Here is a 25,772-nt window from a genome sequence, read left to right as displayed (position 1 = left end):
ATTTACACAGGGAATTTTTTAACTATCATGGCTGTGTAAGAGTGTTGGGTATGATGGTTTCCAAAAGCCTTCTGACAGACTTTTGCAAGTAAAACTGGGGAAGAGATCTGTCTAATATATCTGTTTCCATAATTAATGAATCATTAGATGGCATCAAGGTAAATAAATCCTGTAATGAGAAATAGATGCTACTTCGCAATAATTTCAATGCATAGCCATATTCCATGTGCTTTTGCTTAATACACAATTAAAAAGATTTTATCTTTATATGTAGTTTGATAAAACAAATCCAAGATATTTTCCATCTAGTCATCAAAAAGCCTGAAAGAATGAATGTTGATTAGCAAGACTTGAATTTTTGAGATCTCTTTTGATGTGATATATTAAAAATGATCCAGTCTGAGAACAGATCCTCATTCAATAATGTTGTTTTGATTTTATTATGGTTACAAAAAACACAAAACCTTTACTGTGTGAATTTAAGGAAAATGAGGGGAAAGTGGGTTCACCAATAAAGTTCACTTTGATTTTGGAGGGCATGCATTACACTATTTTTTAATGTATTTACAATGTATTCTTTGCCTAACTGTAAATTTTGAAATGTAACTACTGTAACCTCAAATAAATGAATAAACAACATAATGAAGTGTTTCATGTTGCTAAACAACATTTAAAAAAGCACTGATCCTGCCTCCCATCCCCTCATGGGAATTATTTTAGGGTTCAACTAGTTTATGCCATTTAAACTGCGTTCTTTATGAAACAGCAGCTCTAGGTCATGTTTTAAATAATAACAGGGTTGTATTGCTTATCTAAAAAAAAAAAGCTGTTAGCCTGTAGTCTTTTATATGAAGCCTTTCTGTTGGGATAAAAGTTACTGATGTGTCTTCTGTGAAAATATTTTTGCAAGTCATTTAAGATGAATCTTCTAGGTTTTGCCACACAAAATATTTCACTTACTGTAATGATCATCTGATCTTAAGATTTATGTCTTAGATCCCATTACATGTTTTGTGTAATCTGGAAGTAAATGGAGTTATCTCTTAAATTTAAATGTCAAGTGTAATTGAGGGCATTCTTATCTCCTATTATTTTCACATGTTTCAGTATTTCTTTTTGTTATATTAAAATACATCCGATTTAGTTTGAGAGATTACGACAAAGCAGTACCTACATTCACAGTAAAGATGTAGAGGTGAGGCTGGAAGATGCTGTATCTCCTTGGGCTTTCAATTACTTAGGTGCCTCTGTGTGTCACCTTTTTAGCTTTAGCACATTTTATGGAAGCATTCCTAAACACTGTTTTTAAACTCCTCAGTAATTTGAGGGGAGTGTTGTTTTCACCAAAGCTGAGCTCTTCTGCTTGTTAGCCTTGAGCAAGCTGCGAATCTGCTTAACTCAGTTTCCCCCATAGGCAAAAGGAGGTTAATAAGCACCTCCGAGCTCTTTGAGATCCTCTAATGGAAAGCTTTCTGTGAGAGTAAAGTGTTGTAATTATTATTGCTAATATTATTGTACCTGTTATGTGTGTTTTAAAGCTTAGAGTTGTATTTGCGGCTAAATAAGGCTCCACATCTCCTTCATTGTAAACACACTGATGATTCCAGAGAGCAATTCAGACCACCAAAATTAGACTTTTAACTTTGAAATTATTTTAATTGGAATAGTCTTCTGGAGATATCAGTCTTTTTCCTCTACTTGTAGAGAAAACACAGCAAAATTTAAATCCTGTCCCTAAAGCTGGTATTAATCTTGCTGAACTTCAGAGATGTAAAAGTTAGGTGCCTTGGCTAAGGTGGCTGCCTAAGGTCTTTGTGTTTATTGGGGAAGGAGGAAAGATGGTGATGCTCCAGACTGCAATTTCCAGACTGGGATTACCTTACTCTGAACAACTTGTCTCTGGCTACAGTGGTAGGGAGTTTAGGTGATGAGCTTGGCAGAACTTGCCTAAATTTAAGAAAGCTAAAGTAATGATTTGGTCAGTCTCATGGGATGGTTTGGATTGGAAGGGACCATAAAGACCATCTAGTGCCAACCCCTCTGCCATGGGCAGGGGCACCTTCCACTAGAACAGGTTGTTCAAAGCCCTATCCAACCTGGCCTTGAACACTGCCAGGGATGGGGAATCCATAGCTTCCCTGCGCAACCTGTTTCAGTGCCTCACCACCCTCAAAGTCAATTCCTGTCCAATATCTAATCTAACCCTGCCCTCTGTAATTTTGAAACCATTCCCCCTTTTCCTATCCCTCCATGTCCTTGTCCTAAATCCCTCACCAGCTCTCTTGTAATCCCTTTAGGTACTGGAAGGTGCTCGAAGGTCTCCCTGGAGCCTTCTCCAGGCTGAACAACCCCAGCTCTCTCAGCCTGTCTACATAGGTTTAAAGGCCTAAATTCCCCATTCAGGCTTTGCTAGCTAATATATTTTTGTTCCCCATGCATCGATAAACAGATGTTGCAGTGCAAAACTATGGCGCTTCTTATAGAATCACTACTTTTTACCTATAGATGAGATTTTACTGTTGATTCTCCCTTTTTACTTGTGCTGCCATTATAATGAAATTAGGGATAATAGGAGCATGGATCTTACAACAAAGTTTAGACCATTGAATGTTGAGATGTGGCTCTATGAAAAACATGGAAGCAGATAAGAAATTATTGATTTTTCTATGCTGCAAGATTAAAATTAAGGTTGATATGTGTAGATGTGGATTTTTGTGCCTGTGACTTTTGATTTAGCTGTCCTGAGTGGAGTTAGTTTTGATGTGTAAATTAAGGGAGAATTGGACTCTTGGAAACCTTGACCTCTGCCTCTGAATTCTTTAAAATAAAAAATCCAGTATTTCCCTCCCCCTATTAACATTAAATGTCAACGGGTGGATTTTTCTGCTGGTATTTACTAACTTTCATCTTTGCCTTTTTCAAGCATTTATTGCTTTGGAAGTGAATTATATCTTAGCAGCGGGGATATGTACATCTTCCAGTTACAGTAATTTCATGAATACAAGCCGCACGGACCATAAGCCGCATCTCTGGGTGTTGGCATATATTTCATTCTTTGTCCATAAATAAGCCGCACCTGAGTATAAGCCGCTCTGTCGTTCGCAGCGAGGACCCGCGTGCAACAAAGTTGCCAAATAGTAACAGAACCGCGGCAGGGCGGGGTTTACTGGCTCAGCTAAGGCTGTGCAGGCTCGGCCCGCTAGGGGCTGCTGACGGGGCCAGGTGGCCCAGCCCAGCACTGCCGCTTGGCGGGGCCGGCCACCGCTGCCACTGGGCTTGGTCACCCCGGCCCGGTGCTGCCCCGCGGTGGCAGGCAGGTACGGAGCCCACCGGCACCCGTGGTGGTGGCGGCGGGCGGGCGGGGACGGAACCTGCCTGCTCCTGCGGCGGCGGCGGGCGGGGACAGAGCCTGCCTGCTCCTGCCGCAGCGGGCAGGGACAGGAGCCCCCCGCTTACCCCACGGGCCATGGGGAAGGCAGCACGGGCCCCCCCCCGTCTCTCCCTCAGGCTGCGGCAGAGGAGGGAAGGAGAGAGCTCTCCTGCCTCTCTCCCCACCCCCCATGCTGCCTGCAGGGAGCCAGGCTCCACCCACGGCGCAACAGAGTAACAATTTGTAACAATTGCGAAATGCTGGCTTTTACTGGCAAGTTGCTCAACTCGGCACCTCGGTTTCCACTTCTGGGGTTGTAAATGTCAGAAAATTATTCACATATTAGCCGCTCCTGAGTATTGGCCGCATTTCCGGTGTGGGAGCCAAATTTTAGTCAAAATGGTGTGGCTTGTATTCGTGAAATAACTGTACCTTTGTTGCCTTTTTCCCAACCTGGAAATGAAACTTGAGTTAATTTTAGTAAGGAGGTAATATAAGAGCAGATCTTTATTTGAAGGCCTTCAGGGACAGTTATGGAATGATGTCCACGAAAGTCCACCCCCTCCAGGGATGAGTACCTATTTATAGGTTTTAGGAAATTAGTATAATTGATAAAAAGCACCAATTAGGAGGACAAGTGGTGATGCAATTCCCCCCCAGGTCAGGCCCCTTCTCTGGAGTCCGCCTCCTCAGTACTAGCTGTGCTTTGTCCATGAAAATGTCTCGAAGAGTTATTCTCAACCTTGGTTCCCAGGAAGAACCAAGACAGCATAGGGATCTTGTACCCCCCAGAGTTTGGAGCTCTGGAAGTTTTTTGTCTTTCTGCTTAAGGAAAGGCCATGGAAAAGTACTGGGAAAACTAGTCACTAATACAGTAGACTACAGAGCTACAAATATATGTGCAAAGAATATAGAAAACAGAAAAAAAGGCAAAACCCAAGCTGGCATCACCTTGGCTTCTCAAGAGACACTTTTTCTTAAATAGATTGTTTAATTTACTGATAAGGGAACCTCCTAATAGTGCTGCATTAAGTTTTGATTCTGGCATGGTTTGTTTTGGTGTGTTTTCCTATGTTGAAATCCCATTACAGTAAGTACAGTAATTTCACGATTACAAGCCGCACCTGATTATAAGCCGCACCTCCAGGTGTCAGCAATGTTTAGGTCTGTGTCCGTATATAAGCCGCACATGATTATAAGTTGCACTCTCATTCACAGCGAGGACCCGTGTGCAACAAAGTAATGAATTAATAACTGAATCACAGGATCGCAGGGTTTACTGGCTCGGCTCGGGGCCGGGCAGGCTTGGCATACTCGGGGCTACCGACAGGGCCAGGCGGCCCAGCTTGGTGGTGCTACTGCTCGGTGGGGCCGCTCAGGGCCGGCCGCTGCCGGGCTCACTTGCCCTGGCCTGGCGCTGCCCCACGGTGCCAGAGGCAGCCTGCCGGCACCCGTGGCGGCAGCAGGCAGGGACGGAGCCCGCCGGCACCTGCAGCGGTGGCAGGCGGGGACGGAGCTCGCCAGCACCCGCGGCGGGAGGGAGGCACGGAGCCCCCCGCCTCCCCCCCGCTCTGCCGGTGGCAGGAAGCCCCCCGCCACGGGTGCCGGCAGGAGGGAGCCCCCCGCCGTGGGGCCGGCAGGAGGGAGCTCCCCGTGCTGCCGGCGGCAGGGATCCCACCTCCACCCGCCGCGCAACAGAGTAACTAATTTGTAACAATCGTAAAATCCTGGGTTTTACTGTCAGGTGCTCGGCTCAGCACCTCAGCTTGCACTTCTGGGTTGGGAAATTTCAGAACTTTTTTCATATATTGGCCGCTCCTGAGTGTAAGCCGCATTTCCGGGTTGGGAGCAAAGTTTTAGTTAAAATGGTGCGGCTTATAATCGTGAAATTGCTGTAATTGCAAGGAGTGGCTCTATTGCAAAGAAAAGATTATAAAGTTCCATTTTGCATGTAATTAATCCTTTTACCTTTTCAACCTAAAAGCATTTTTCGCTTTATTTCCTAGCTGAAGCCAATCGTCCTTATTTCTTGGTACCACACATAAACTTTGCATCGCATCACCAGGTGATCACGTAGTTGGCTAGGGAAGTATTATTTATTTCCAAATTTAACTGATCCTGTCCCATCCTTATAGCACTGAAAAGGAAACAGACTTTTGGGAACAGAGGGATTTTTTTTTTTTTAATATGCCTTTGCTGTAACTTTTATCTAGTTGTAGTTCTCTACAACTTATTGTTTGGACATTTTTAAACACACGTAGGCATGCATTGCTTATTTCTTCTTTTATGCATGCTGATTATGCAGGGATTTCTTGCAGCATCGTGGCTATTTGTTGGTAGTTTACTGGTGATAGATATGGTTAGAACTGGTGTCAGGCCCTTTTGTTTTCAAATCTGATTCTGAAAGACAAGGTTGAGAAAAAAATAGATCTCTGCTGTCATTGCTTTGTAAATAAGCAGCTTGTTTTTTTTTCCAGATTGTTAAATTGGTGGCTGTTACAGTGACAAATGTAATTGCAGTATGTAAATTATATTGAAAATATTTTTGTCTGTTTGACGTATACTAAATTGAAGCAAAGTTATACGGTGTTCTGTTTGGAAGTGTGGAAGATACAAGAGTGGAGCTACAGATAACAAGTTTATGCTTGTATTTCCTACTGATGAAGACTTTCACACAAGTTATTTCTATGGGTAGGTGATGAGAATATCACTCTGCATGTATATAAATTTATTATACATTTTTGCATGATTATACATGTAGGAGTGGTACAATTTTGACTTGACTTGGTGCCTTTTGTCCCAATGCAATTTTATTTTTGTAGACATGTTTATCCAGAAATCAAATTTCACTTCTGCTTTTGGAATTCTTAACAAGAAGTGAGAGAAAGACCTGAAGGACCAGTACATAGCTCCTGAAATTTTAGATAATCTCCTGAAAAAATGAGCAAATAGTCAATATTGTACTTGACCCTCGTATCTTCTCCACTCAACTGTTTATTTTTATAGCTCGTGTTATATATGTTCACGTTGAACTCTAATGATAATACTGAAAGACAATATACCTCTCTATGATTCAGTCCAGTTGTAGCTTATGCATGTAATTTAATCATTGCCTGTCACAAATAATTAACTGAACATCAGCCAGCTTAATTTTGAACTTGATCTTCTGTTATTTTGCAATTGTCTTTTAAAAAGACAAAGATTGCCTTTCAGTTAATTATCATGACTTCTTTTCCAATCATAATCATCAGCTTTTCATGTTGCTAACAGTTTGATCTTTAATACATTGGCATTTAACTGCCCCCCCCCTTATTTTTTTGGGTCAGATCTGTTTTAAGTTTCTAATATAACATCATTTTATGAAATTGTTTTGGAGGCAGGTCTGATTGGAAATATTTTGTGAATGTCTTCATACCTTGTTGCTATACTGATCTTTAGTATGACTTAAGCAATATGGTGATTCTTCAGTAAAGTATGTTGCTGATCACAAAATAGGCACTTCTGAAAATAGTGAGTTGAATTATGTTTCAGGCACCAAGTTACAAAAAACCCAAACTAAACAAAACAAAAAAAAAACCACCCTAAAATCTCAGGAGAAACAACTTTTAAGAGAAAATTTGGAACTTTTTTTCTATTCAGTCCTCAATTTTGTTGATGAAGTCTTGGCCCAAAGAGAGTTTTGATTCTCTCATTTGGGGAGTGGGAACTCCAACCACTTTCATCCACTATGAGTCAATAAGCTGAAGCTAGGATGAACCATTTGAGTTAAACTGCACATCCTTTCAGAATTATTTTTCCATTTTCTCTTCTTCCACATTAATCTTTGTATTGAATTTGACTTTTTCTCTGAGCCTCTTCTGTTTCTAGCATGCTTTCCAATTATAAGTGATTTTCATTTATCACAAAGAATATAGTTCATCCTAACAAAATAGAACAAAAATAGCTTTTTGTTATTCCTCAAGAACAGATTTCAGAATTATTTAAGCTATTTTCTCTCTCTCTTTCCTTCTTCACTTTGGTGGCCAAAAACGCATATGGTAATCATATTGAATGAAAAGCATATTTATCACTCCACATGATAGTTCTGTTTCTTGTTATCCTCGATTAAAAAAAAAAACAACAACATCAAAAAACATTGCCACTTTGAAAAATTTCCCTGCCCTTGACAGGTAAATGTTATGAAAGGAAAGTTGCCTAATGTTGAATTTATTGTCACTGGATCAGTTATATCAAAAAGTTAGTTTCATTCAATCAACCATAATGTAATGTAAGCTCTCACTTGACTTTTGTAAAATTCTCTAGATAAATATTTTGTCTTGCCAAATTTAATGTCCTGTATCTTATTATTTTTTATTTTAAACTGAAGTTTATCCTTTTAAGATTGTAAATATAATATCAGACATGGAGATGTCGATGTGTTACTGTAAAAGATAATACACAAATAAGTGATAATTTCATAAATGTGTTTTTCTTTCATTTGTGTTTTCTGTGTATGCAAAGGTTAAATCTCAGTCTATGTTCATTAACAGAAGTTTAATGATTCATATAATGTATCACTATATAATTATAAGCTTCATGTAGGAGATTGTATTAATTCTTAAATTATTGTACTTTGTACTTTTAGAGGGGATTTTCACAGTATGCAGACTTCTAATCTTTGTTGCTTTTCTCTCCTGCAGATGGACCTCCAGTTATAGCTCACTATGATATATCAGACACAAACTCAGACCCAGAAGTGGTAAATGTGGACAATCTGTTGGCAGCTGCAGTAGTTCAAGAGCACAATAATTCTTTAGGAAATCAAGACTCAGGATCTACCTGGAGAACCAGAGGGCTGCTAGATGAACTGAGTGCTGATACAGGTTTGGTTAAATTCTCTTCCTCTGACATTTGTTCCAACATCTCAGCAGATGTCTCTTTGCACTGACCTTAGTGTCGCCATGTTGTTCTCCTCATGTGTCTTCACCTTTTTTTTTTTCTATGACTCGGAAGAGAATTGGTGTTCATACATTCATTTGTTCTCAAGTTCTATCAATTGAAAAGTTTTTATAGAGTTCTGCAGTGCTGAAAGGTTGATCCCATCTGGGCTCTGCATTGGGGAGCTGCTGGCCATGTAGTCCCTGACAGAACCAAATGGGTGATGCCGGCCACCGTGGTGTCAGCACCATTTAGCGCTTCTCTTCATGCGAGATACTGAAAAAGAGAAGCTATTGTCGCTGCCCCTGCTCTTCTGTCCACAGTACAGCTGGTTAAAAGTAGCTAAGCAAGTAAAGTTCATTGCAAGCCATGCTGCGCCACCCCAGCTGTGCCACCGCTCCCAGCACCGGGAGGGCACCGTGACCTACCCACTCCTCTGAGGACGAAAGATAGCTTTACATGGTTTTATCCTTTCTTAGATATTCTATCACAGATGCATTCTCAACTTCTGTAATTGGGCTAGCCAATATGTCCATCATCAGAACCCTCAGGGATTGGCTCTGCTGGACATAGTAGAAGTTTTGAGGAATTTCTCTGTCAGAGGCAGCTTCTGTGGCTTCCTCCACCCCCACTAAAAGCCAGGTTGTGTTAAACTAACAGTGTGCTTTTGGCAGCGAAAATGCCATGGCTGGAAATTGAAAGGGGGGGCCATTGTTTGTCTCGCTCCAGCTAAAGGACCTGAAGACCCCAGCACCCCACACCCTACCGTTCTTTCCCCATTTCCCACTCCTCCAGGAGGCTTTTGCAGAACGAGGGGCTGAGGAAAGACATCAATGATGCTCCCGGGGGTTGGTGCCAAAGTGACAGCTCTGTGATGCAGCTGAGACCAGCAGAGGCAGGGCTGTGCAGCTTTTGGTTCACCATGGGACTGATTCTTCCCCCCCCTTCAGGGTGATCAAGTGACCTGGAGCAATAGCACTGAGTCTAGCCAAGCCAAGAGAGAGTCCAGCTGAGCTGAAAAGGAGTCCAGTGAGGTAGTAAGAAGAAGCAGCGAGGTGGCAGAACCAACCCCCACACACACCCCCAGTGTGGCAGTGCAGGAACCTGGTGTCAAACTGAACTCAGCAGGGAAAGACACTGCCACTGCTGCAGAGACAGAGCAGGAAAACCTCCACTGCAGGTCTGGAGCTGCTCCAGGCAGCACCAGCACTCCCTATCCCCTATTGGAATTGCTATGTAAGCCCCTGCCACCTTTTCTTTATTTAGGGGGGGGGCACATGATACTGTTGCCTTTTTCCCAACCTGGAAATGAAACTTGAGATAATTTTAGTAAGGAGGTAATATAAGAGCAGATCTTTATTTGAAGGCCTTCAGGAGCAGTTATGGAAAGATGTCCACAACCCCCCCCGCCAGGGGTAAGTACATTTTTATAGGTTTTAGGAAATTAGCATAATTGATAAAAAGCACCAATTAGGAGGACAAGTGGTGATGCAATTCCCCCCCAGGTCAGGCCCCTTCTCTGGAGTCTCCTCTTTGGCACTAGCTATGATTTGTCCATTGAAATGCATCTCGAAGAATTGTTCTCAACCTTGGTTCCCGGGAAGAACCAAGATAGCATAGTGGTTTTGCACCCCCCAGAGTTTGGAGCTCTGGAATTTTTTTTTCTTTCTGTATAGGGAAAGGCCATGGAAAAGTACTGGGAAAACTAGCCACTAATATAATAGGCTACAGAGCTACAAATATATATGCAAAGATTACAGAGAACGTGTAAAAGAAAAAAAGGCAAACCCCAAAATGGCATTAATGCCTTGCTTTTGTTGGTTTAACCACTCCCTTTTTACAATTTGCTTTTTTATTGTTATATTTATTGCTATTTTATTTCAGTAAAATTTTTGCTCTAACCTTTTTCAACCTCTTCTAGTTTCATTTTTGGTTTTTTTTCTTCCCTCCACTGTCATGAGGGAGGGAAGGAGCTCATTCAGTCTTAAACTTTTCCTCACTGTAAAACCCTTACATCCTCTCATCTTTGAAGATGTGTCTACTCAAACTAGATATACATAATATATTCACCTCCTCTCAAATTTCCTGCTTGACTACTGATTCTTTCCTTGTGTAATATAGATGAGTGAGTGGTTCCAAGAAGTAGATAGTGTCATCTGCTTCAAGGCTGCCCAGCATCTCCCAGGTTACTGCTAAAGGACAGTAGAAGTAATTGTCTTTTTTTTGTTCCCTAAAAAAAACATTAAAAAAAATAGAAGTTGTCCTTTTCAATGGAAATCTTATTTTTATTTTAAAAATAATTTATTTACTGTCAAAGAAATAATTTGGTCTGGTTTGTGTTTTCCATGCAAGTATTATTTAATATGTCCCAACACAGCTTCACTAATTTGGGTTAAGAACCTTCCTAGTATTTAGAGAGGACAGATTGAGGAACTGGATATCATTGAGGAACTCTAATAAAAAAACACTGCTATATATGGGACCTGAGAAAAACAGAGGTTTTTTTTTTTTTTTTTTACAAGTCCTTGTAATAATGTTAGAGCAGATGTGTGAAGCAGCACAGCCAGAAACTGATGGGTTTATTGTTGTGGGGTTTTTTTCTTTTTTTCATTGACTGGCTTCCCCTATTGAAAAAAGTAAAATTTTCCTCAGTGTGTGATATTTATGTCCAGCCTATAGGTTTTATTTGTCACAGTATCATTGAGTTGGATTTATTTGCATTAGATGGTCTTGTTTCTTTATTTCAAAGGGGTTTAGGCGCAGTTGAACTCAACAGTGTTGTAAAATAACAGCTGAAAATCCTAATTACATTGAATATTCTTGATGCAACAATTGGACTTGGTTCACATTTGTGTGATAACACCATTACTGGAGCTATTGAAACTGGATAAATCCAGTAGTCATCCTGTATCAGGTGATAAACAGAAAGTTGGATAACCTAATCTAAAAAAAATTCCGTTTGCAGTGTTTCAGGTTGGTTTTTTTTTCACTTGGGAAATTCCTTTTTCAGCTGATTTTTGAGTCATGTAAATTGTTAAACATTTGGCTGTATTTGCATTTTCCTCATCTATAGGTCATTTGGATCCAGGATTCCTTGCAAGTGACAAAATATCTTTAAGTAATGCCCAGACCAATGAAGAAATTAATATTGCCTCTTCTGATAGTGAAGTAGAGATTGTTGGCATTCAGGAACATGCCAGGTATGAATTCCTTTTTCTTGTTCTAATATTTATTTCATTTTAGCAGAATATCTGTATTGCCAAAAGTAATAAAGAAAAAGAAATACTGACTTTCACTGCTGTAGTTATCCATCCATGTATGATGCCCTAAAGGTAGCAAATGTTGCACCTGTTTTTTCTATTCCACTGGTCATGGTGATATCAGAATGTATTTTTCTTTAGAACATTACCAACTTGATAAGTATTCCTAAGCTTATGATTCTTTCTATATCAAACATTAACAGGCTAAAGGTATGTAGTATAAAGTACCAAATATTGAGATACCAAATGTATAGATATCAGGAATTCAGATTTTAAAGGCATAGTGTGAATATGCAAATAATGAAACTAAAATATTTATATAGGTTCTTGTTTCCTTTCAAAATATTAGCTTTAAGCATTTAATCAGCTTCCACTTCAATTAACCAGTAGTTGCAAAAATGCTATTAACTTTTCAATAGCTTATATCTTAAGATAACCCCTTTACACTGAAAATCATATCTTTATGAATCTTGGTTTTATTTCAAGATACAAGAAAGTTCATGCAGGAGAATAGTTTGTAAGCGTAGGAGAATGGGTTGAAAGAATAATGCAGAAGGCAATCTTTCCCAATGAATTACAGCTGTACTGATTACCAAGGAGTACAAACAGCCTTGCCTGCCCAATGAGGTTGGGTGTTATAGAAGAGTGGGCTAGCTGGCCACAAGTTGTAGTTGGAAACCCAGTCTGCTGTAGTTCAGGATGGAGTCTGCTGGCTGTGCTGTGAGGAGGTAAGGGATGTGTGGTCATGCACATGTGGTCATGCAAGGGATAGATAAGGTAAGAAGATGCTGTGTGAGGGACAGACAGGGTTAGGCAGCCAGGTAAGGGCAGCTTGGGGTTTAGTCAGTCATGAAGAAGGAAACTTGCAGAGAGGACAGAAGGAGTCAGTGCTGTGTGGAGCTGCCTATGAGGAAAGGAGTCGGAGTTGCCTGAAAAAAGTCCACTGAAAGAAAGCATGAAAAGTTTTTAATAAAGGACTGATGTTGGTGCCAGTCATGTCTGTCTCAACATAATTACTACAAGTTCAAATCCCCAAAGTAGAGGAGGGTAAGGAAACCAGAGGTTTCTCTCAAGCTCAGATAGAAAGCTGTCCAGCTGTGCTTCAGGTGTTATTCTTATTGGGCATTTTTTGATGTTACTCTTTAGTCTATGATCTTTCCTTGGCTTAAGATATTAAGAAACAGTTTAACAAGACTGGCATTTGCATATAGTATGGAGTGTTAATTTGGTGGAATAAAAGCAAGTTAAAACAGTATACAGAGAAGCTCCCTCTAAAAACTATTCTGCTGCCTGGTGGATGTGGTGGATGCTTGGAGTCAGAAAAGGTGTGTGAGGGACAAAGCAGAGCTGTTCCTTGTTGTCCCTTCACCACATCTTTCTTGGTGAAAGGAAGAAGGAAGGTGTGTAGGACCTAGTTTCCCAGACAGGAAACTGTACAGATAGTGTGGGCACAGTCCAGTGCTGTTGAATATGAAAAAAAGAAATTTTAAGTTGCTGAAGGAAGAAATTTAGTCTTTGGTTTTAGAATAGTGGAAGTCCTTGCATGGCTAACTCTTTTGGACGATACTAATTCCTTAGGAAGTAGCTCTCCTGTTTATCCAGAAGACCCAGGGCTTGGAGGATCTTTGTGCCAATAATAAGCAGTGTGGACTTATCCTCTAGTACTAGTTTGTATAAATCAGTCTAGCACTATGTATGCACAACCCTTCTGTTTGAGGTCCCCTATTCAAAAACTTTCCATGCCACTTGCCTCAATAATATTTACTTTGTACAAGAATGGAGATGTCAAGTAAATGCAGAATTGCCATTTAAAACCAGTTTTAGTAGATATGGACTGAAATAATTTCAACAAACCCAGACTTAAAGCATACTTTTGTGCTTTTTGTTCTTCATGTAACCATCTATCATCTCTCACAGGCTAGTTTTTACTGGCTCTGTTGAATACTCACGTGTTTCATTTGTTGAAATCCTATTTAGAATTGTATTTCTTTGCAGGTCTAGGCTTGCGGTTATGAAGTATTAATGGGATTCCTTCAGGGTTGTCTTTTGGAAAAGGTTTAGGTTTTTGATCAGTATTTTTATATGTTTAGCTAGTATGGTGTTTGGATTCTGTTCTCTTGCTCGCACTTTATCATGCTTCATATTCCATGTAGTTTTTGAACTGGTGTGAATCATGACATCCTGTAGTTTGTCCATCACTTGTAGTTTTTCAGATTATTAATGTATTGGTGCAGTTTTTCATCATTAGAATATTACTTGGCATCTACTTAAGACACCATTACTTTTTTTTTGTTTGATTAATTTTTACAGTTATGTTTAAAAATGCTTCTTCTTAAAAGAAAGAAATCAGATACGTTTGTTAGAGTTCCAGTCTCTTATTGCTAATTCTTTGTAGATACGTTCTTTATGTATTAAGACTGAAGAAGTAATGAAAAAGTCATTCTAAACATCAAAACATCACATCCAAAACTAAATAGTGTATCTGAGAAGGCAATGAGACATTTATATTCAGAGAAGTTACAGCTTAAAGAATGAGATTTTTCATTTTATTTCATGAAAATCTAATGAGAACTAAGAGAGATGAGCATAACCTAAGGAGTTCTGGAGAAAATAAATGGCATGACCTCAAATTAAAATAAAAAATAAATGAAATGTAAATGTCAGGGATATTTGAGCAAGACATAAAATTTAGGTTCCTGGAATACAGTACCTGCACATTCACAAAGAAATGGAAAAAGCTTATCCTAGCAGCTAAAACACCTCCTATTTATGTGTGCAGCCACCATCAGTGCTTATAAGAGACAAACCAATTTTTGTAGCACTAGGTATCAAGTTTTCCTAGTGTTTGTTTAAGCTTTATGGGTGGAAATTATCATTTTAAAGACTCCAGTAAATTCTTGTCATCACTTCATCATATAACAAAATTGGTCTTTGATTGTGTTGGGTTTTTTACTAATTATTATTAGCTTGTACTTCAATCATAATGTATCTACTATGAATGTAATAGGTAAAAATGCTGTGCAAGTAAGCAGGTATGTACCTCACTTCAGCAAGGCACTTGAGTGTGTTTATCTTTAAATACGTGATTTAGTCTCATTGGCTATAATCACGGAAAGATTCATTGTTTTGCTGAAGTCAGGCTGTACTGTTCTCAGTGAGCATTTCTCAGCATTATTGTAATTTTTAGTTAAGATAACCAAAAGAAATATCAAGTGTAATGGCTATAATAATGTAATTGACGAGCTTTCTTTTTTAATTTATTGTAATGAAAGTATCATTGCCTCCTTATTTTAACATGGGTTTGGTTTCATATAGAAAGATAAACTTTTCTTTGTCTCATCCAGCCTCACTTAATTTTTTTCTAAGTCCAGTGGGGTACAAGTGCTAGCAGGAAACTATGCTTCTCAGTAATGCATGGTATTATACATGGTGGGGCAGACTTCAAGATCCTTGGGATCCATGCACATATTTTGTAAGGAATATCACTTTATACCCATTGGCAGAATTCAGATATTAAAAATAATTTAATCACCACCACCACGAAGCTTAAATTTAGTCTCAGCTTTGTTTACTGGGTATTTAATATGTCATGGACTCTACAAATGGAAAATCCATGAGGACATTTAAGAAAGGGGTGTGTTAATAAGATGCCTAAGTGATAAAACACTGCAGCTAAGAATCTTGCTCCTGAATTCAATAGTAGCTTTAATCCTTTGTGATTTTTGCCTTGGTACAGGTATGTGCATCCCAGGGAAGGTGTGATTCAGAGTGTGTCTTCTTGGAAGCATGGCTCAGGCTCACAATACAGTAACACTCAGCAAACACAATCATGGACAGCAGTGACTCCCCAGCAGAACTGGTCTTCACCCCCAGAAGTAGTAGACCTCACTTTGGATGAGGATACCAGACACAAATATCTACTGTAATGCAGTGTCCCTTTGTTTCTGTCCCGACCCCTTCTCCCCTTTATGGCACAGAAGTTAATTGTTAAAGCTTCAGCTTCAGAAGCTCTTTTCTTGGCATTACAAAATTCAAACGCATTATCTTTTTCATTTCCATAAGAATGTAGAAGGATTTCAATATAATTTTAAATGTTTTTGCCTTCTCAAAGAAGGATTCCTCCCAGAATTAAAACCTAATAGCACCACATTTAAAACACATCTACAGTTACTAATGTGTGTGTGTTAATCTGAAGAAATAACTGTGTGCAGACTTATGTCCACCCACCTTTTCCCGCCTCCAACTTCAGAACATTTTTAATTTATCAGTATATTCAATTTGTTAGTAGAAGTTAGTGTTTTGCTGTGTGAGCATCAGTGATTTTGAGAAATGCTGTGTCCTCACTGATTTCAGTGGAACTGGAGGTATTTAATACTTCTGAAAATTGGGCCAAGAGTATTTTTACTCAAACTGATTTGGTTATTTTACCAGCAGGAGGGACTGTCTTTAATGCAAACGGCCCATAACATATGCACTGAACAGCTTTTATTTTAAGCATTTTTATTTTCAATATAATTTATAGTTTGCACTCTTCAGTTCTGAGTATTTTATCTGACTACTGTTTCACTGATCATTTCCCGTGACTTGTTATGGTTTAAAATAGTAATAGTAGTGATTTAGCAGATTATTATGGCAAAAGCACAGGAAAAAGTAATAAAAAGGCCCAGCATCCCTCTCTTTTTTTTAAATAGAGCTGAATTTTTTTGCCGAAATCTGAGTCTTGCCTGGAGTAGGAGAGAAACAAAACATTTTGCTTGCAGTCCTTATTTCTACTGTTGCTTATTTGCTTCATTCACCATCTCAAAAACCCAATCCCAAACAAATTCCAAAACCCCAGTCTGGCAAAGCACTTTAGCATCTGTGTAGCATTCATCAAGGACAGTTTGCTGAAACTAGATGGACCATTCAAGTGCTTAAAACTCTGTCCTAAAAGGTATTGCAGAATCGCAACTTAAGGTTGTGATTTTTTTGAATTATTATTTTTTAAAATAGATCTATACTATTTTCCTGGCTTTAGGTCATGTCTCTTATACTGGTTTTGGAATTGTTTTTTCAGGTATGATTCAGGAAACAGTTTCTACCAGAATATTTACTGAAATCAGCAGAACTACTTACTTTAGCAGACTGTAGTTTCTGTAGTGTATGTGGAAATTCCTGCTACTCATCTGTCATTTTGAGGCTTTCTCAAGGCAAAAACCAAAGATTAGACTTTACAGTATTATATTCACTTTAAATGTCTATTGTGCAATTAAAACATTCCTTTGTATTCCAGATGTTTCTAGTGGGAATTTTGTATAGCTCTATCATCAGATTTTCCACTGTTTGAGGCTGAACAGGCGGTAATGAGGAATTGGGAAGTTCTGTTTTCTTTTTGTGTTGGCTGGTTTTTAAATTTTATTTGGCTTCCAAAAATTTTATCTGCAGGCAAAAAAAGCAGAACAGTTCAGACTGCACTTTAAAGAACAATTAGGTAAGGGATTGATATTCCAATTTCAAGCTTTCTAAAACATTGAATAAAAATATATTACATGGCCAGAAAAATGTATGTGGTGCTTCTATTGACCGATTTCTTTCTCTGGGGAAGGGAAAGAGGGAGGCAGGGGAGTGTGGATGGAGCCCATTCACACTGCAGTAGGGAAAAGCCCCGTGCTGTTTGGACACTCTAATCAATAGTGGCTGTCAATCTTTTCTCCTTATATTTTAATCACGCAACTCAGCCATTGTTTTAGTGGGCTAGCACACATTTTGTAACAGTAACTTTGAAACAGCGGCACACTGTGACCGCTTTTTCCTGTTTCACAAAGTCTTTTGAGCATCAGTTGTGAAGAAAGTTGCAGGGACTCATTTGTAGTTCTATGAAAAATGCAAACTAGCTCTCTTTTAGTTTGTATATGATGTGACTATATAAAAACAACTGCGTCCTAACCAAGCTTACTCCAATTGTTCACTGTGTTTGTTTAAACAACTAATGTATTGTAGTCTGAGGCAGGTTTTCTTTTATTTAAAACACTACATATTTTTTCTTATTCTTAACATATTTGAAAGGGTGGTGAGTACAGTAATTTCACGACTATAAGGCGCACCCTTTTGACTAAAATTTTTTCCCAAACCTGGAAGTGCGCCTTATAGTCCGGTGCGCCTTATCTGATATACAAATTCGTGACATTTGCCACCCCAGAAGTGTGAGCTGCAAGCAGGGGGCGGTGCCACGGGAGCATCGAGTCGCGAGGAGGGGCGGGAGCGGGCAGCCACGGCCAGCAGGAGCTGAGCGGGGAGGGAGGGAACTGCCCCGACCCCGGCGCGGGGGGAACGAGGAGCCGCCGGCTGCGGGGGGAGCGAAGAGCCGCAGGGGCTGCAGGAAAGCGGTGGCGGTGGCGCTCCCACTGCGGCCGCGGGAAAGGGGTGAGAACCAGCGGCACTGCCCGTGTGGCTGCTGGAAACGGGCGAGAAGCGGCGGCGCTGCCGTTGACCACGGGGAAGGGGCGAGAACCAGCGGCGCTGCCCGTGCAGCCGCCGGAATGGGGCGAAAACCGGTGGCGCTGCCCGTGTGGCCGCCGGAAAGGGGCGAGAATTGGCGGCGCTGCTGCCGACCACGGGGAAGGGGCATGAACCAGCGGCACTGCCCGTGCGGCCGCCGGAAAGGGGCTAGAGGTGGAGGCGCTGTCCGTGTGGCTGCCGGAAAGGGGCGAGAATCGGCGGCGCTACTGTCGACCATGGGGAAGGGGCGAGAAGCGGCGGCGCTGCCGTTGACCACGGGGAAGGGGCGAGAACCAGCGGCGCTGCCCGTGCAGCCGCCGGAACGGGGCGAAAACCGGTGGCGCTGCCCGTGTGGCCGCCGGAAAGGGGCGAGAATCGGCGGCGCTGCTGCCGACCACGGGGAAGGGGCATGAACCAGCGGCGCTGCCCGTGCGGCCGCCGGAAAGGGGCTAGAGGTGGAGGCGCTGTCCGTGTGGCCACCGGAAAGGGGCGAGAATCGGCGGCGCTACTGTCGACCACGGGGAAGGGGCGAGAACCAGCGGCGCTGCCTGTGCGGCTACCGGAAAGGGGCGAAAACCGGCGGCGCTGCTGCCGATCACGGGGAATGGGCAAGAAGCAGCGGCACTGCTGCCGACCACAGGGAAGGGGCGAGGACCAATGGCGTTGCCCGTGCAGCCGCCGGAACGGGGCGAAAACCGGCGGCGCTGTCCATGCGGCTGCCGGAAAGGGGCGAGAATCGGCGTCGCTGCCCGTGTGGCCGCCAGAAAGGGGCAAAAACCAGCGGCGCTGCTGCCGACCGCGGGGAAGGGGCAAGAAGCGGCGGTGCTGCTGCCGACCACAGGGAAGGGGCGAGAACCAGCGGCGCTGCCCGTGCGGCCACCGGAAAGGGGCGAAAACCGGTGGCGCTGCCCGTGTGGCCGCCGGAAAGGGGCGAGAATCGGCGCTGCCGCCGACCGCGGGGAAGGGGCAAGAAGCGGCTGGGGCGGGCGTGCCACCGAGCCGAGCGAGGACGGGTGCCAGGTCGGCCGAGCTACCGAGCGGGGACGGGGGCCAGGGCGGCAGTGCCACTGAGCCGAGCGACAGACGGGCGGCAGGGCGGCTCCGCGGAGCCGCGAGGGGCAACAGCATGGCGGCACAATGGAGCCGCAAGGGGGAACGTCACGGCAGGAGCTCCGAGCCGAACAAGGGAACGGCACAGCAGGAGCGCCGAGCCGAGCGAGGGAACGGCATGGCAGGAGCGCCGAGCGGAGCGAGGGAACGGCACGGTGGCTCCGTGGCGCCACGAGGGGGAACAGCACCGCGGCAGCACAGAGCCGCAAGGGGGAGGCGGCCCCGCAGCTGCGCCGAGCCTCGCCTGCCGGCACTGGGGGCAGGAGGGAGTGCCAGGGCCCACTGCACGGGGAGGGTGCCTGCGGCTGCCTTTGAAAGCCTACGCCGATCTGTGAAAAATGTTTCCAAATTGAGCCCCTCCCAGTAAACTCCACGATCGCGGGTTTCCGTTACTAATTCGTTACTTTGTTGCGCGCAGCATGGATTTTTGCGGCAAAAAAAAGAGTGTGCCTTATAGTCCGGTGCGCCTTATATGAGCTACAAAGTTGCAAATTTTGTCGACTCATGGGGGTGCGCCTTATAGTCCGGTGCGTCTTATGGTCGTGAAATTACTGTAATCTGAAAACTGCAGTCACTGGATAGCTAGGAAGTGATTTGGTTTTAATTTTTAATTTTTTTTTTTAAATAAGAGCAAAAGGTGCCTGTGTGATTTTGCTCTTCTCAGCAGCAAAGAGAAATGATGGCTATTTTATGGCTAAGAACCAATGCACTTGGGCCTGATCCAAAACCCACTGGAGTTGATGCAGGGCTTTCCATTAACTTTAGTGTGCATTGGCTCAAGCCCTTCAGGGTTTAGCAGTTCCTGAATTGCTGGATTGTCAACTTGGAATCTTCTATAGTGAAAGCAAATCATTGCTTAGAATATAAATGTTTAAAATGTGCAACTCCAGTTAAAAATTGTAGATTGTTCTTGACAGTCATTATTTAGTTCTCATTTTCCATCTAGTATTTAATGGTCTTTGAAGAAAAAAAATAATAAAAGAGTGGTTTATGTATATATAAAAATATTTTTTTTTTGGTGCAAGATAAGATCTGGTTTTTGAAACAAGTCTATAGCATAAAGGTTAAACTATTTTAAGACATAATAAAATGGTGTATTATTTAAATAATATAAATTTGTTTGGGATTTCTTTCCACTTTCATCAACCTGTTTTGTCACATCTCCAAACGAAAGCCCTAAGATCTGGGTTACAGCTGTCCAAATTCAGCACGGTTCTCCACTGTAATGCATTTAATTTTGCACATTCAGAATGTAAAAGTGATTTCCTGATCGCAAAAGCTTGCTTTTATCTGTCATACCAGGGCAGGACCATCACTTCTCCCTGTAAACACTGGTGGGGGATGCCAGGGGATGTGCAGGTACCTGTAACAAGCAGCTGCTGCCCATCATAGAACTATACAATAGTTTGGGTTGAAAGGGGCCTTAATTGGCAGGGACACCTTCCACTAGACCAGGTGGCTTCAACACCCGTCCAACCTGGCCTTGAACACTGCTGGGGATGAGGCAGCCACAGCTTCTCTGGCCAACCTGTGCTAGTGCCTCACCACCCTCACAGTAAGAATTTCTGTCTAATTCCAAATATAAACCTGCCCTCTGTCAGTTTGAAGCCATTCCCCCTTGTCCTATCCCTCCATGCTCTTGTCCAAAGTCTCTCTCCAGCTCTCTTGTAGCCCCCTTAGGTACTGGAAAGTTCTCAAAGGTCTTCCCAGAGCCACCTTCTCCAGGCTGAACAACCACAACTCTCTCAGCCTGCCTCCATAACAAAGGTGCTTCAGCCCTCTGAGAATCTGTGTGACCTCCTCTGGACTTGCACCAACAGGTCCACATCCTCCGTATGTTGGGAGCCCATTGTGTTCTGCAGGATCCCTTCTAGGCATGTGGTTTCTGCACAGCCTCCATCTCCCCACAAATGGCAATCCTTCAGGTGTCTGAGCAACCTTCACACCAGTATTTCTCTGACTGTATCCCCTTGTCTCATTCTCCCAGCTTTCAACGAGCTCCCAGCTGGTCTATGAGACCAATGTCATACTCAGATTTTCTCACACAGCCGGATAGTGCTTACAAACTCAGATCTACTGCCATTTGAAATGGATGTGTAGCCTAGCTATTAAGCTCTGGGCAGGTCCTTGCAGACCACAAGAGGTGGTGCCAGGCTGAACAGCATTTGGTAACCATGTAATTATACCAGGGAATTTACAGTCTCAAGCAAAGAGAAGGATGGTAAGTATAACTGCTCTGCTAAACTTAGGGTCTCACTGCCTGCTAGCCTTCTCATAGGCAATATGGAAATAGCAATAATAATAATAATTCATTATATTTCCAGCTAAATAGGGAGTTTGCTTCAGTTCCAATGTTTTTATCCTGTGAGAAGGCTCACAATGGTGAGAGGAGAGAAATTTATCCATGTATTTTAAATATCAAGATGGGTAATGAGAGTGAATTGAGCTGGTTTTCAGCCCCACTGAGTTCTTGGCTTTTGTGAAGCTTGAAAATATAAATTCTGGGTCTGGTGGTGATTGTGGAGGTGGACACCAGACTCGGATTTTATTTCATGTATATCACCAGCTGAGGGAAAACATTGCTGTCTTGCAATTGTAGATGAGGGAAAAGGAGAGCTGACACATCTCCTGAATTTTTTTTCCACCACCAAGACATACTCAGTGTCTTTAGACTTAAGGATACATTGAAGAGAAAGCCTAAAATTTCTCATGCTGTACTTGGCACCTTATGGCTCGGGCCACTTTGCTTTTATGTAGGAGCCACATGGCTTTGGGGGAATTGTCATTTCAGGGGCAAAATAAGAGTGGATAAAAAACTGAACAAAGAGGTTAGATTTTGTATTGTTTTCCCCAGTGAATTTGTTGCAATGCTGATTAATTTTGTGTCTGAAAATTTAGTTTGTCTGCCTTGAAATGGGGGCTGAAAGCATTTTTATTAAGTGGATTAGTTCCCCAGTTCCCTGGAGAATCTGTAAATTGTGTCCTTTGCTGAATGCATCACCTCCATTTGCTGAAATACTACTTGGTTTTGCCTCTCCTTTTTAGGGTCTTAATCTATGAATGTCAGCTTCTGTGGCTTTCTCTCCAGAGCATCCCAGGGATGCAGTTTCCCTTCTGTCTGTCAAGGAAAGGAGCAGCATGCCTGCAAAATGCAAATTTGTGATGGACAAACCCTGCATTAGTTTTGTCTTTGGTGCAAAGAAGGTGAACGTCTTCCTTTTACTAAAACTGAACAGCAGATGAGGATCCAGCCCTCCCCAGTCTATATTTTGATACCAAGAACTTTATGAAAAGTAAATGGGTCCTTACGACTACTGATTCATAAGTGCCCCTTGGAAGTTTTTTCTTGGAGCTGGTTAGTCTTCTGGATTTGTAATTCAGTCTAAAATTAAAATTGAATGACAGCTTCTGGGAAGGAAGCATTTTTCAGACAGTAAATCTCAGGGCAAAGCTTGAATGGACAGGGGGAAACTGTCTGCAAGTTTAATTTCAAATAATTTTCTACATTTTCTAGCTGCATTGGCAGCTTTGGGTGAATCCAGAGCAACCACATCAGAACTGGGAAAGGAAACAAGTAAGTCTTCTGTCAAGTTCATTTTTCAGTGCTGTAGGCCACACAAATTGAATGTAGAACTCATGGATCCTGACTGGTGCATTTTCCAGGGGCGTTTCTACATGAGCCTCTGACAAAATGCCATCTTGTACATCTGAGGATCGCATTTGCTTTATCCATGGCTTAATAGTATTGACAGCTGCTGGCTGACCCACAACCAAGGACGCCCAAATCTCCCATTTCCATTCTGCCAGGTCTTTGTGTGTCTACCTCAGACTTGACATCGCTTAACTCCACTGTCATGCCTATCACTCCAGTTTATCCAACCTCATCCACATCTTCCAGTATTGACAGTACTGCCACACTGCTCAGTGTGATCAGCAGTTTTTAACAGAAATCTCCAACTCTATATGCCTAAATCACAAATCACAGAATATTCTGAGTCGAAAGGGTTCCACAAGGATCATCAAGTCACTCATAAAAATAGTGACTTGCCATTGCTTCCTCAGAAATGCATCTTTTCCAGTGTTACCATTGGCAAATTTAACTATTTGCATCCTAAAATACTCTCTATTCTCCCTCATCATTACAGCTATAGCCCTCTGGATGCCCCACTGTTTGGCCACATGGACCTCCAAGAGAGGCTGCCATTTCAAAGCAGGGTACATTCAAATCCTCCCTCTGAGATTGTAGATACATAGGAAATATTTATCCATGGTGTTATGAGCTGGCAGTGGTCCTGCAAATCCCAAGAGGAGCTTTCATGTTCGAGGTGGTTGGACTGGAGTAATGCTTTTAAGATCCTAATGGGAAATATGTCACTTGTGTTATGTATTTTTGCTCAAAGCTCCTCTTACCTGGCACAGGATATGACAGCTTCATGGTAGGGCAATTTTTTTTGCTTTTCCACATGATTACACTTCCCATTTAAGTCCATTTATTTACACTATCCCTGAACTGTATGTGACAAAACCACTGAATAAAAATACCCCTTGCAGAAGCTCTGCCAGGTTGAAATCACTGGCTAAGTGCCTCAGATCTTTATTCTGACATTTCACTGACACCTCCCTTCTGCTAAAATTTTACAACTCTAATGGGATCTGTCATCTGTACAAAGAGCCAAGGTGAAGATTTCCATGATGCACTGGGAAACCACCTCCTTGACTGGGCTTTCCTTCTATTGGTCAGTAGTATGTCTCCAGGAGGAGGATACCCCCTTCTCACCTCTGTATTGCTCAGAGCAGCAAGGGGGAAGGATACCTTCAGAAAATTGTTTTGCATTTAAATAAAGCAGTGATGTGGGTTAATGAATATATTTGGACAAAGCAGTGGTTCTTCTGAGCATTCAAGGTTGGGTCTTGAAGGTGAAGGACTACACTTGCTCAGCTTCCTATCTTGGTTGCATGGGAGTGGGAAATAATGAAGGCATCCTCACAACGTGGAGTACCAACAAGGATGAGACCCACCAGAGTGGGATGTCATCAAGGGCAGCTGGTGAGTGACTTCTTAACAGCTCCTCCAGCTTTGCCTTTTGTTTCTGGAGAAAATTCCCAATCCCTGGACAGAAAGGTCATCTCCAGCGTGATGGAAAGATGTGACCAAAACTTCAAATTCTAAACACATCCCTGGTGGAGATGGTGTTTGAATTTTTCAGTGAATGTGGGAGACAGGCCCTACCTGTGTATGAGATGAATCCCAAGGAGGAAAAAATGAAAGTTGGGGTATTTTGTCAACTAATTTTTCTTTCTCACAGTTGTAATGGTTTAGGAATGTTATTCATCAATTTAGTGTTCCCACTGAAACTGCTCCAAAACATGTGCCACTTGGTCACTCCCTCTTCCCACCCCCTCTCCCCAGCTGTTGCCTGGAGAGGAGAATTGGAGGCTGTACTAGTTTGAAATCAAACCAGCAGGAGATTCTAAGTCAGAACTGCAATTTAATAGGAAAATTAAAATAAAGGCAGTAGTACATAAACACTGGCTTAAATTGACAGAATACAACCTGACACCCTGTTGGTCAGGGTGCTGGTAGCACTCTGATTAAATGGTGGCTACAATCCTGTTGTAGTAAGGAATGTGGTTTTGTTGAAGCGGCGATCCTGTAGAAAGATCTGGTCTTTCTCTGGAGGTCCAGTGGTGGGTATTGAGCTCTTTTCCTCTGGGAATCCAGTGGGTAGTGCTCCAGTTGTGTTCTAAACCTCAGATTATATACAGGTTGGAATGCTTGGTTCCTCTCCCTGGGCAGAGCATGTCACAATGGGATGATGTAATTTTATGAGCCATGCTGTGAGACCTTGATGGCCCATTAGTGGAGATAGCCCCTGGAGGGAGTTATCAGGACTAAGTCATGGAGAAGATAAAAAACACTGCCCCACATATCTTAACAGCTTACATAGATGGTGCTAGAATACATACTTTTGGTTACAATTTACATTGTAACCTAAGAGAGGCATAAAAGGTAAAGATCACGGGTTGAGATAAAAAAGATTTACTGGAAACAGCAATGAAATAAAATTAACAGTAACAGCAACAATATTAATAACAGAAGTCTACAAGAAGAGAAATATTATTGCTCACCCTGCTGGGGAAACCCCTGACAATAGCCAACCGGTCACTTTACCATGCTACCCCAACCTGGAAGTGAGCAATTCTCCCCTTCCTGGAAAATGACGTGAGGTGGTTTAGAAGAACCTATGGGTCCTAGCTTTGCTCCCTTCCGGCAACTGCAAAAACTAAGCCTGTCCTGGACGGAACCAGGATATTATCCACCTCTTATCCTATACCATCTACTTCATGCCCAAATCCTTCACCTTTCAAATATATATATATACACAAGCACAGGTGTCATTTCCATAGTCAGTGACCATTCCTCCAAGATGTCTGTTGAGTTTATTTAGTCCATGCCTGTGGATTCTATCCATCCTAGATGTCTTGGAGATCAGGAGGGCTGGTGTGCTATCAGCTTTCAATGAGCTTTTTAACAGTTCATTGTACCATTCAATTTTCCCAGAGGCTGGTGCATAATAGGGAATATGATGTACCCACTCAATACTGTGCTCTCTGGACCAGGTGTCTATGAGGCTATT

General features: G+C 42.3%; 1 protein-coding gene across 4 annotated transcripts in view; it reads left to right on the top strand.

The window, feature by feature from the left end:
- Positions 1 to 22,372, top strand: part of LOC117005102 (uncharacterized protein C18orf25-like) — a 60,574-nt gene extending 38,202 nt beyond the window's left edge. Inside the window, exons 3-6 of one of the 4 annotated variants that reach the window (XM_033076387.1) lie at positions 5,945 to 6,061; positions 8,050 to 8,232; positions 11,361 to 11,487; positions 22,180 to 22,372. In XM_033076387.1, the coding sequence (XP_032932278.1) occupies positions 5,945 to 6,061; positions 8,050 to 8,232; positions 11,361 to 11,487; positions 22,180 to 22,297 (545 nt within the window). In that variant the 3' untranslated portion in view covers positions 22,298 to 22,372. Of the gene's footprint in view, positions 1 to 5,944; positions 6,062 to 8,049; positions 8,233 to 11,360; positions 11,488 to 13,542; positions 13,605 to 15,283; positions 17,656 to 22,179 lie in introns of those variants that run through there. The other 3 variants (XM_033076386.1, XM_033076389.1, XM_033076388.2) reach the window with 3 other exon arrangements.
- The last annotated feature ends 3,400 nt before the right edge of the window (positions 22,373 to 25,772 follow it).

The sequence above is a fragment of the Catharus ustulatus genome, chromosome W (genome assembly GCF_009819885.2).
Source record: "Catharus ustulatus isolate bCatUst1 chromosome W, bCatUst1.pri.v2, whole genome shotgun sequence".
NCBI lineage: Eukaryota > Metazoa > Chordata > Aves > Passeriformes > Turdidae > Catharus > Catharus ustulatus.
The sequence above is the reverse complement of the archived record's forward strand: the minus strand, read 5'-3'. Positions and strand labels throughout refer to the sequence as shown.